This window comes from Camellia sinensis, chromosome 12 (assembly GCF_055761805.1).
Source record: "Camellia sinensis isolate YWXY chromosome 12, ASM5576180v1, whole genome shotgun sequence".
NCBI classification, from domain to species: domain Eukaryota; kingdom Viridiplantae; phylum Streptophyta; class Magnoliopsida; order Ericales; family Theaceae; genus Camellia; species Camellia sinensis.
In genome coordinates this window covers 82316368-82328834 of record NC_138972.1, presented here as the reverse complement: position 1 = coordinate 82328834, position 12467 = coordinate 82316368, and the positions used below count along the sequence as shown (strand labels likewise).

Genomic DNA, 12467 nt, shown 5'->3' with positions numbered 1-12467 from the left:
TTTTAAGTAATTAACTTTCAATATCTTTAGTACATCATAATTGAGTAGTTTGTTAGGAAACATTTAAGGAGGAAATGTGGGATGTATTTATTTATTTTTAATCAACTAAATTCCACACGGTAGAAGCTTCACTGCACCAAATTTGGACCTCACTTAATATAATAGTATAGATTAGTTTGTAATTTCCAAAATTATCCCTGAACAAGTGACAGCTCTTAAGCAAAGCGAAGGGCAAAAATGAGAAGTCCAATTTCCACTAATACTCCTAGCTATTTAGAGACCAAATGAACAAAAACTGAAGAATAGGGCTAACATCGACTTTACACATATGGGGAAACACTGTTCATAGGGAGGTCTAAAATATTGTTGACTTCTAAATCAGGCTTTATATATATAGTGTGATATATCAGTTAGTTATATGCTTGTGAAAATGTTATTGATTATTCCAATGACAATTGTAGCCATTGTTTGTTTTTTTAAAAAAAATTATTTTACAACGGAATTCATAATAAATAAAGATAATTGTGCAACCGAATAGGAAATTAGGAGATGAATGATTGTTTGATTAGATATATCATAAACAATAATAACATCATAAACAACAATATTAATGTATATATATGAATAAGCCCTTTCACTATAATGAAGACCTATGAGGGGCCAAGCCCATATTCCAGATACGTGAACCCATTTTAAACACATCATAGACATAATGGTGCGAATCGAACTCCGTCTACGTAAAAGGTGCCCACATCTATCTAGTTGGGAGATTGTTGGCATTTTGGCTTTCGAAGGTTATTTTTGTAATTATGAGCGTGCCAGCAAGGATCAATCAGTCCTTACAGAATTGTAATTGCCAACCAATTATTCAGACGATTGTGTTATGGTTCTTTCAGCCTCAATGAAGAGGACTTTTACTGGTGGCTTACTGATAGCTTAATTTAGGAGAATTTAAGCATAAGAACAGTTAAATAAATTGAAACATTTCATTAGTACGAAAACTTACAATGATCTCAGCCTCGTAGAGATTTACAGCGGCAATATACTCGAAAACTACTCCTACAAATGAAGTGCAGTGCAAGAATTTAAAGTACAGAAATGTAAAGAACAGGAAATAAAACTGGAATATGTAAAGTAAGACTGGTTTTCTTTAGATTTTAGCCTCCTCCTTCTCTGAAGTCCTTCCTGCTATTTATACTCCCCAAAGATAACCATCGAACTGCACTTCAAACTGTCGAACTGCTCCTCTATAATCGCTGATCGTGCTGCCTTATGAATAGTTCTACTACGCTTTCACTTGCAGTTAGGCTCCCCTCCTATATTTGAATTTGAATGTGAGTAACCGTTGAAGCCATGTCACTTTGCATCTCTTTGTTGATCCACTGTTACTCAGATCTTATAACAACCAATTTTAACTGCCACGTGTATGATCAGGATCGGAGATTTGACTGGTTTCCCCATACTGCCCTTACCTTGCCACACGTCGAATTGTCACTGGTGTGTACAAAATATGTAGCCAACAGAGATATAGGCATGATGAGGAGGTCAATGACGTAATAAGCCAATTCCATTCCTAGCATGATCAAACGATCATGATTAGCAATATAGGAAACGCCAATTTGAATTTGAGCATATCACGACTGTTGTTCTTAAAACGGTTGGGATACGTGGCCTAATGTACAGTGGTCTTTTCCAATTGCTACCATCCCCAACTAATGGGGACATGTCTTGTAGCTTTTCTCTACCTCATTATGGTGATACACATGACAATTTCTTATTGGTTACAATGCTAACACAATTATTCCCTCAATTAAGATGTAATTGTGCAAGTGAACTCTCTACATATACACACATCTAGTTACATTATAAATGTACACTATCTATTATACTTACTCTTTGCTTATCTTTTTTCTCAAACATATTAAATTTACACTATCTATTATACTCACTCCTTGATTATCTTTTTTCTCAAACATATTTCTAACTTGACCATTAGAGGACTCTTGAGAATGACACAATATTTTTCAATGTTTCAATGGTTTGTTTGCAGATATTATGAAGAGGAAACCAAAGCCCATCTCAACACTGTACGGGTCTAGCTCATTTCATAGACTGCCAATTTAATGGTTTCTTTTGAAATTTTCCAATTATTCACTTTTCTCCCCTCTAACGGTATGTGTACCAAAATGCACACAATGCGATAAATACACATAGACCACAAAACTACCAGCAAATAACAAAACAACGCAAAACACAAATCCACCTCTTATAGTAGAAACCAATTTGATAAAAACACGCATGCTTTCCTCCCATACATATATTCATAATTAAAAATCAAAATCTTTCAGTTTTATTATGAAAAGTGAAGTATAAATGTTAAGAAACCACACAAAAGCACAAGAGGAAAGAAAAAATGAGATTTAATTTATGCCTTGCTATCCATTAGATTGGGATTTGGCTACAAATAACACTTGTGATGTCTCAAAAATCGTAGGTAACGTTTGGTAGAGCTTTCTAAATATGATTTGAGAGTAGAAGTTATATTTTGAGTTTGTGAGTTTTGAAATTATAATTTGAGTGTAGAAAATTTGTTTGGTGAATGAGTTTTGAAAAAACTTTTGAATTGAGTGGGAAATTTTTGATATGACATATGATATTTGATACAAAACTTACAACTCATAACCAAACACACAATTCAAAATTCTATTAAAGCTCATAAAAAAATTTAAAAAATTCAAAAAATATTTTTTATTGAATATATAAAAATTAATATGTGTCAATTGCCAAAAATAAAAATAAAAAAAAGTGCACTGTTTCAGTTAACCGGCCGGACGTCCGGTGGGACGACTGGTTAGTCCAAATTTTCCCACCTTTGACTGAGTTTTCAAAAGTAAACGTAGAATTAGTTTTTAAAAGCTACAAACAAACATCATGTAAGAATCAACGACTGGAACTAAAGTTTCAAAGCTCTACCAAACAGAGCCGTAGATTCTCTATTAATTGATCAAATAATCATTTTAGTTTTTTATGGTGTCAGTGCATTTCTGAAGTAAGTTTTGGAATTGTTGAGTATTGAATTATGATTTATATGGATTGAGTTTAGAATTAAAAGGCTTAGAAGAAGAATGATTGAGAAATAAGAAATAGTGTGACCTAAAATGTTTGAGAAATACATGAGTTATGGATATGATAGTGGTGACAAAGGCAATGAATGAGAGGTTGATGCAAAAGAGGTGGTAGAGGAGACAGCCATGGAGCAGTAGGGATGAAAAAAAAAAAAAAAATTAAATAAGCGATAATGATAGATGAATAGTGATTGTACAAATGAAGAAAGAAGACAATTTGATAATAGATGTTTTAAAATGAATAGTAAAAGGGAATAAAAGAAAAAAGCTAACAAAAGAGTGACATGTGTATTATAGGATGTTACCTTTGCTACACAAGTTTACAGCGATAGACAAATAGTTTGAATTGTGATCGGTTTATAAGTGTAGGGCTTAATTCAAATAAATTTAAAAACATGGTGTTTTAATTTATTACAAATGTCATAGGAGTAATTTTTGTATTTTTTTCTAAATGGTATTTACAAGTCAGTCCTATGGATGAGATTTATTTACCAATAAATCCTGCTAATACATAAACAATTATCATCTATAAATTTACGAATTTAACAAATAAAACTCACAACTACATATAAACAAAAAATAAATTTCTAATTCATAGTTCTATAAAATTTTCACTAAGGACTTGTAAGTAAATAAGTGATCGGTAAGACTAACTAGTAATTATTGATTTTTTCCAATTATTTTGTTATTATAGACATGGGCCTTCTCTGTAGTGGGCATGTAAATTGGAGGCCCAAGGTCTAAGTTAATTTATGGCCCTTCGGCTCATCGTCAACCTCAATCGCATATACCTTACGGACGAGCTTCGGATCGTCCATTTCTAATGTGTACAGCGAGATCTCTGATCAATTCTCACATCCCGAGTTGACCCAGTGAGTGGTGGAGTCGCGCGAGTCAGCGTCGCCGTTATCACGGTGGTTGTTGGCGGCGGTGGCGGTGGTGCTAGGGCAGCAAGATGGTGGATCCGGCGAACACTCCACTCGGACGAATGTTATTGGACGAGATCACACCCGTTGTCATGGTGCTTCGAACGAACCTCGTCGAAGAGACTTGTCAAAAGAATGGCCTCAGCTTGATTCAAATGCTCAGCCCTTTCTGTGCCTTCAACAACATTGATGGTAACTATACATGTATATGTATATATTGTATATAGAATGTGCGTTTGTGTGTAGAGAATTGGGGGTTTTGATGTGATTTTGATGTGAAATTTGTGACAGTACCTGTACGGACAGCGAGTGATCAACCCTACAGGCTTCAGAAGTTCAAGTTACGGTTGTTCTACGCGTCTGACATTCGGCAGCCCAATGTAGAGGTGATTATTGTTAAATTTTCTGTTTGGTTGCTGGTAAAATGAAGGAAAATGAAACCAATGGAAGTTTCAGTATTAGTTCATTTTAATTTTTTGGTTGTCATTTAGGAGTTGAAGAAAGAATTGTTGCACTCAGGTGAACCTAATGCAGTTAATTGCGTTATATGAAATGGTAGCAGTTGTTTATGGGTTTCGAAGTATATATGAATTTGTGAAAATATATTTGTTGTTAGCTTTCTTTAATTACAATTTACTGCAGCTACCTCCTTTTATCTTCTTGTTTTACAATAGTGGTTTTAGATCTGTTATAGTGTCTCCATTTTTGTTCTAATCTTTTTCAGTTAATTTTCACTTGCAATGTTTTGAATGACTGATATATATAGACACATATAAATATTTCTTTGGTGGTGCAGCCTCCCAATCTGAACTCATACCGTCATGGTTTCCGTTCTTCAACAAAGAGCTAGTACGAACAGTCTCTTTTTCAGATCATGAAGCTTTTGACCATCCTGTGGCATGTAAGCTCTTGTATTTCTTCTTCTAATACTTTTCTGTTTGCCCCTCTCTTTCTATGTCTCTCCTCAAGTTTGGTTGTTTTGATCTCTTCTGCTTATGATGTCAGATTATGGTCTTTTACCTTTTTGGAATGATTACTTGATTGTATCCTTTGTTCAACTTTACTTGCAGGTCTTTTGGTTGTTCCTTCAAAGGATGAAGAGCCTATCAATAGATTTGTTGACCTTTTTAACAGCGATCATTGCCTTCACTTCTTAGTGATGGAGCAATGGATCCAAAGATTCTGAAGTATTATCTGTTGCCGCATGATAACCAAGATGGCACATCCAATATAGTCATTTATAATTTATATTTTTTATTAATATATAATTTTAATTTTTTATTAATATATTTATAAATGTCTATTTTAATAATAAATTATTTTTTATTAATAATTTAGTCCGCTGGACTCCATATCCCTGGTATTAGGGACTAAACAATCCTAGGGAGGATTATTTCCATGCGATTGGTATCCCATGAGATTAATGTGTGAAATGTGTATTTTACTGTCATACTATTACTTAATAAATAATTAAAAAATAGGGGATTAGAATTCATGGACTTGAATCTTGGGATTGTGAATCCCTTGGATTATTTGGTTAGATTAGATGTGTATCTCGTGTTTGTTTTCTTATGGGATTAGATGTCTGGAAATAACTATTTTTAGTGAATCTAATGTTTGGTCAGACGAACTGGATAAGGATAAATGTACAAAATACTATTTTATCATTTTTCAATTGTTTACTAAGTAATAACAATATTAAACATATCTTTAATATTTTAATTATTTTTAGCTAGATTAAATAAAAAATTATTTTATTTTATACACAATTAAATAAATTTATTTTTAAAAATTAAATAAATAAAATATCAATAAAAATATATGTTATTTTTTTAATTAAAATTTTAAATAAATTTATTTTTAAAAAAATAATAATTAAATAATGAAATTAAATAAAACATCTATTAAATGAGTTAAATTTGAGTGATTATATTAGAGAACAAATTGAATTGTTGCAAAAACAGTCAAAAAAATCAAAAAATCAAAATTGTCCTGTGCGTGCCTTGCACGCGTGAAATTTCCGTCCAAAACTCTAATCGCCGTTAACTATTAGACTATTTTGAGTCAAAAACCAAACTGCAAAGACAAAATTGATACATTTAAAAGTGCAAGGACCAAAATGAAACCACGGGTAAACTATAGGCACTATTTTTATAATTTGCCCTTAAAAAAATCAACTTGTTCATGACATACAGTTCTTTCCATAACATCAACTTAAAGAAAAATTAAATACACATTTGTTAAATAATAATTTTTTTTAAGTAACTCTTATTAATGCATAGTATTAAGGCATAATGATTAATGTATAGTATTAATGCATAAGGTAATGATAATATGTAAATATCTGTTTGTCAAGAAAAATCTAGCTCAATATCATGTTTCCCCTGCCATGATTGAGCACTTGTACCAATCTGGCTAACCGTGCTCTAACCTTCCAATTTTTTCTGTATGGATGAATATGAGCAAAATAAGGATAACGGGTAACTGTATAAATAATAACAAAAATATTTATGAGAATATAAAATAAAGAATGTAGAAAAGAACAATAATACCTATAAATAAATATATACACAAAATCTGCATAATTACAAAGATAATGTATACACAAAACTTGTGTAATTATTTTTATCCTATGTCGATGATTTGAATGTCATCATGTTATGTATGTGTATAGAAAAAGTGAAATTCTTATAAGTATAGAATTAGTATTGAATGTATAAAATTATAAACTTTTAGTAGGTAAATTTTAAATAATAATAATAATAATAATAATAACAACATATTCAAAATTATCATTTGGTACGGTGTTTGGCTCTGTAATCACTTCTTCTGAAGTTGCCATAAGTAAAGAGTTTAGTATTGAAATGCACAAAATTATTAACTTCAGTGCCTATATTTTACATAAAAATACTAATAATAATATATTAGAGATTACCATTTGGTAGGGTGACATTTGCCACCAAGGATCCTCTAGAGTTTTTTTTTCCTAAAGTTTCCTAAAGTGGTGTGTTGTATGGGTGAGATTTAATGCTAAAAAATTGATGTGACTTGTCATTAAATCTCAACCATACAACACACCACTCTAGGAAACTTTAGGAAAAAAAAACTCTAGAGGATCCTTGCTCGACATTTGCGCTTGCATTCGTGATCATTTCTTTGGAAACTATTATAAGTGAAAAAGTTAGTATTGAGGTCTCGTTTGGGAACAGACCTTTTAAGTAATTTTTTGATTTTTTGACTAAAATATTATGTAAAAAAAAATTAATACGTTTTGGATGATTTTTTGACCTTTTACGAAAAGATGTGTAAAAAGTAGAAAGAAAAGGAAATCTTTAACTTTTTGGTATAGATTGTTGACTTTTTAAGTTTTTTAGTAATTTTTTAACTAAAAAAATCACTTACCAAACAAGGCCTCAATACACAAAAAATAATAATATCTTAAAACTTACCATTTCGTGAGACAATATTTGCTATGTATGTATACATAAAAAAGTGAAAGTGTTCTTGGTAAATAGTTGGTATTGAATGCATAAAATTATGTGCCGTTTTGGCAACACATTCAAAACGTAACTTTTTTGTTGGCCAAGACCAAAACGCCAAACAGGACCAAAAGAAATTTCCATTTGGGAAGATAAAAAACGCAACATGCAAATTTACTAAATTACCCTCTGAAAAATTTTAATTAATTAATTCAAAAATAAAAAGTAAAGATATTTTGGTCATTTTAGAATGATATGACACTTTTAAAAAATATTAAACCAAAAATAAAAAAAAATCAACTTTTTACCAACTTCTCAAATCACTTCTAAAAAAGCCAAAAAGCTTGGTAAAAAGTCAAAAATTAACTTTTTACCAACTTTCCAAAACATTCCTTTAAAAACTTTCAGTAGGTAAACTTTAAAAAAATAATAATAATAACATATTATGAACAGAGCTGATTCGGAGCTCTAAAAATAGAGTATTAAATCTGTTCTAATGAGCAGGAAATGTAAAAAAAAAAAAAAAAAAAACAACAACAACAACAACCATCACATCATGAAGGGTGTCAACTTATTAGTGCTCTTCTTAGTACTAGTGCTCTCAAGCATTTTTGTATTATAAATTACCATTTGGTATGGTAACATTCAAATTTGGTTTCGTAATCACTTCTTTTGAAATTGTTATAAGTAAATAGTTAGTATTGAAAAACACAAAATTATTAAATTCCACACCTATATTTTTAGAAAAAAAAAAAACTACTAATAACATGTTAGAGGTTACCATTTGGTAGGGTGAAATTCGAATTTGCCTCTGTGGCTAGTTCTTCTGAAACTATTATAAGTAAAAAAAAGTTAGTATTGAATACGCCAAATTATTAACAGTAGCAATATTTACAAAATAATAATTATAATAACATCGTAGAGCTTACCATTTGGTAGGATAATATTCGGATTTACCACTGTAGTCATTTTATTTTATTTTATTTTATTTTATCTATTTATTTTGCATATTCACGTGCAATTGAATTATTCTTATTAGAATAATAATTTTGTCATATAATTATAAAAAGAAATCTGCCTAAGTTTGTATATATAATCATAACAATATGATCGTCATTTACCTGAAAAGGTACGTATTTCTCGTGTAGAATACATGTTCTTCAACAACGTGCTTATTTTGTAATTTTGTTCAGATGTTCTGCATACGTAGTATGATCATGATCAATTACTGAAGGAACTTGATAAGAACAATTAATTATTTAAGAACATTGAATTTTTAAACACACACAGGAAATTTAAGAACACTTTCCTTTTTTTTTTTTAAACACACACACAAAATGAAGATAACAAACAAATAAATACTGTTTTTTTTAAACACACACAAAATTTAAGAACACTAATAAAGAAAATAAACAAATACACACTGATTTTTTTAAGCATACACAAAAAAATTTAAAACACACACAAAATAAAGACAACAAACAAATAAATTAAACCAATGATTCTTAAAACACTTAGAAGTAAAGAGATTTGATATATACTTAAAATTCATGAACATTGATTATATTAACAAATAAATCAAACCAATAATTTTTTTTAAAAAAAACCAAATTTTACGAACACTGATTGTAATTAACAATATACACTTATAGTACACACACAAAATGAAGACAACAAACAAATAAACAATAATTTGTTTAAACACACACATAAATTTTAGAACACTGATTTTTTTTTTAAACACACACAAAATGAAGACAACAAATAAATAAAGGGTAAATTACATTGATACCCCTTGAGATTTGGTCCAATTACTACCTACTCGCTGACGTTTTGAAAATTACATTCTCACCCCTGTGATTAATAGTCTCATTTCACAAACATCCTGCTTATATAAAAGGTAACAACTCTTAATAGAAAAACAAAAAAAATTACATTAAAAAAAGAAAAAAAGTAAAGAAAAGGGGAAAATAAAGCAAAACAAAAAAAGAAAGAGTACATGAGTTCAATGTTTTCATTCCGTCTAAATAATTACAATAATAAAGGGATTACTGTAATTTATCAAACGTCAAGAGTGATATATATTAAACCCAAAACTCATAGAGTATAAGTGTAATTTACCCATAAATAAATCAAACCAATAACACTTAAAACACTTAGCTAAAGAGATTTTATATACCCTTTAATACTTACGAACACTGATTATATTAACAATAAATCAAACAAATAATTATTATAAAAAAATACAATTTTACGAACACCGACTATATTAACAAATAAACCAAACTAAAAATTTTTTTTAAAAAAAACAAATTTTACGAACATTGATATTAACACACCGACATATAGTCCACACCCACACCGACACCGACACCGACACCGACACCGACACCGACACCGACACGACTCTCGTCCTTCTCTCTCCAAGGTAAGCATATTTATAATCTCAGTATTCTTTCTGATTAGGGCTTTTTTAACATTTCAACTTGATTGTTTTGATTCAATGAAAATGCAGACATACATTGGAGAGTGGAGGCAAACATTTTGATTGAATTTGGGGCTCCGGTTGTCTCTACCTATGGTCACCACTGTTTAAAAATACTCTCTTATCTTTTTTTTTTTTTTCCTTCCCTCAAATAAAAATTGAGATGTTGATTTATGGTTTATTTGTGCTTGAAGTGATGGGTTTTGATTTGCTAAAATTAAGGGTTTTGATTTATTGTTATGTATGCTAAAATTAGGGATGGTGGTGTTCATAAATTAGGATTTTTTATTTGTGTTGATTTGCTCGAAATTTAAGAATTTTGATTTGTGCTAAAATTAGTGTTTTTGATTGACGATTTTTATTTTAATTAAAAAAATAGTCATGGAGAAATACGTTCATGGATTTGGGGTGCGATTTGAACAGGAAAAGAGAAAATGTAGGTAAAATGTGAATGAAATGTAACTATATTTTATCTGCATTTCACACATTTTTTTCCTTTCGCTTTCTAAATTCCTTCCTAAATCCACAAACCAAACATAGCACAAAAGAAAATGAACTTGGAATCGTCTATTCCTAAAAAAAGATGATAATTTGTTTTCCTCGAAACATAGTCGCATAGAAATCAATTTGGTAGATCCCCAAAACCTTTACACTAATAGTGTTTCACTAAGACAACCTAAAACCTTTACACCGATAGGTTCTTCATTAAGACAACCAAAAACCTTTATAGATTAATAAAACAAGGAATTACAAACAATAGGGTTTTCTTGGATCAACCCAATACCAACTTCCAACACACAAACCTACAAAACACTTAGGAAGCTTACTAATTACTTCCAAAAGTCTATGGGACACACTTAGAGAAAGTGTGCAACGGCCACAACCTAAGATGTATTGCACTAGGATGAAAAATATGCCTTCAAAGAGAATTCCCAAGACTTCTAACGAAGCAAGCTCTCCAACTCACTCCCAAGACTTCCAAGGTGCTATGAAGTTCTCTCAAACTGACACTCACATAAGATAGAAAATCTATAGAAAACTTGATTTACAGTGTATATCGGATGTAGAACACTTCAAGAGTTATTTCTCAAAAGGTAACACCAAGTAGAGATGTGTTAGCATTTAAAGAACCCCAAATAACATCTAGTCCAATAGGTAGTTTTCTTCAAAACTCACGTCTATGGGCTGGTGCATCATGTGCCATGGTTAGCCCACAAACATATGGAGTTTTAGCTTTGAGATCCAAATGAGCAATCCATACTCCACCACAGAGTTTTGCCATACTGTGGATCTCATCATGGGTTGACCTATGCTTACACATGGCTGGTCCACATGTGGGTCTTGTCAATAGTCTATGGACCTGATTCTGGTTTGATCAACCAACCTATTTGGTTGTTTCCAGTGACATGAAACTCCTAGTCAACCAGTCTCTAATGCTGGTTAACCAAGATGACCAAATGAACTACTTTGTCCGTTCTTGAAGATCTTCGTGGTGGCTAGTCCCAGCCTTATCCATAATAAATTTGGCATTGATGAAACTCACCCATAGCACCTTCTATGCCTTTCAAAACTTCAGGCCTTGTCCAATATGGTCTCCGAAGTTGACGTGGACAGGCCCACAAAGGCCATGAACCATTATAAACAACCCAAGCCCATCAATCATGGCCCAATACATAACCCAGCCGATGAAGTCCAGAACAGCTGGAATCCAACATGGCACAAAGAACCAATGGCATTCAGGCATGTGGCGGGTGAAGGACAAGCCACATCAGCAGACAAAGATCTGCAAAGTTATTGTCACTGCACATCACCATTAATGCAGCACCTTACAGCATTTATTACGACAACACCTCACCGTCGGAACAGGACCCCCTCACCCTGAACAAGGTAAGCTACAGCATAGACTTTCGGCGAGGAGGATAGGTCGGAAAGGACAGCGAAATGATTATCAAAGGATATAAACAAAAGGTGAAGACAAGAAAAAGGTTAAGCTTTCTATCCCTAACCTCTCCCTCTACACATTACTTCTCTTCCTAACTTGCTCGTCGGAGGGTTCACTGGGGGACTACCTCGTTCCCCGCTGAACTTGTTTGCAGGTTATCTGGTGGGCTTGATCGTTCGGACGTGGGCCTGAGGAGCTTGGACTTGCCCGATCCACTCACTGGGACAAACCGCATCATCAGTTGGCGCCGTATGTGGGAACGCTTTGCTCCTCGCGCCAGTTGTGTTCACTGCCGCCGGAGACCCCGTTCCAACAACCTTTTCCTCCTACCCGTCAAAGTGTATGGTCACGACTAGATCCATGGCTTCTCACAATAATGCTGTCGACCACCAGACCGACCCTCCAAATCTGAACAACCCACCGCAGTATTTTATCAAGCTCACCAACAGCATTAACCGCATGGCCGAGCAAAACTAGGCCCTGATAAATGTTTTACTCCAAAGAAACCTT

General features: G+C 32.2%; 1 protein-coding gene across 1 annotated transcript; it reads left to right on the top strand.

Moving 5' to 3' along the window:
• Positions 1-3882: 3882 nt before the first annotated feature.
• LOC114303601 (uncharacterized) lies at positions 3883-5687 on the top strand. The gene is made up of 4 exons (XM_028248739.2): positions 3883-4243; positions 4343-4437; positions 4848-4952; positions 5122-5687. The coding sequence occupies exons 1-3, from the start codon at positions 4081-4083 to the stop codon at positions 4899-4901; spliced, it is 312 nt and encodes a 103-aa protein (XP_028104540.1). The 5' UTR covers positions 3883-4080; the 3' UTR covers positions 4902-4952; positions 5122-5687.
• Positions 5688-12467: the final 6780 nt, after the last annotated feature.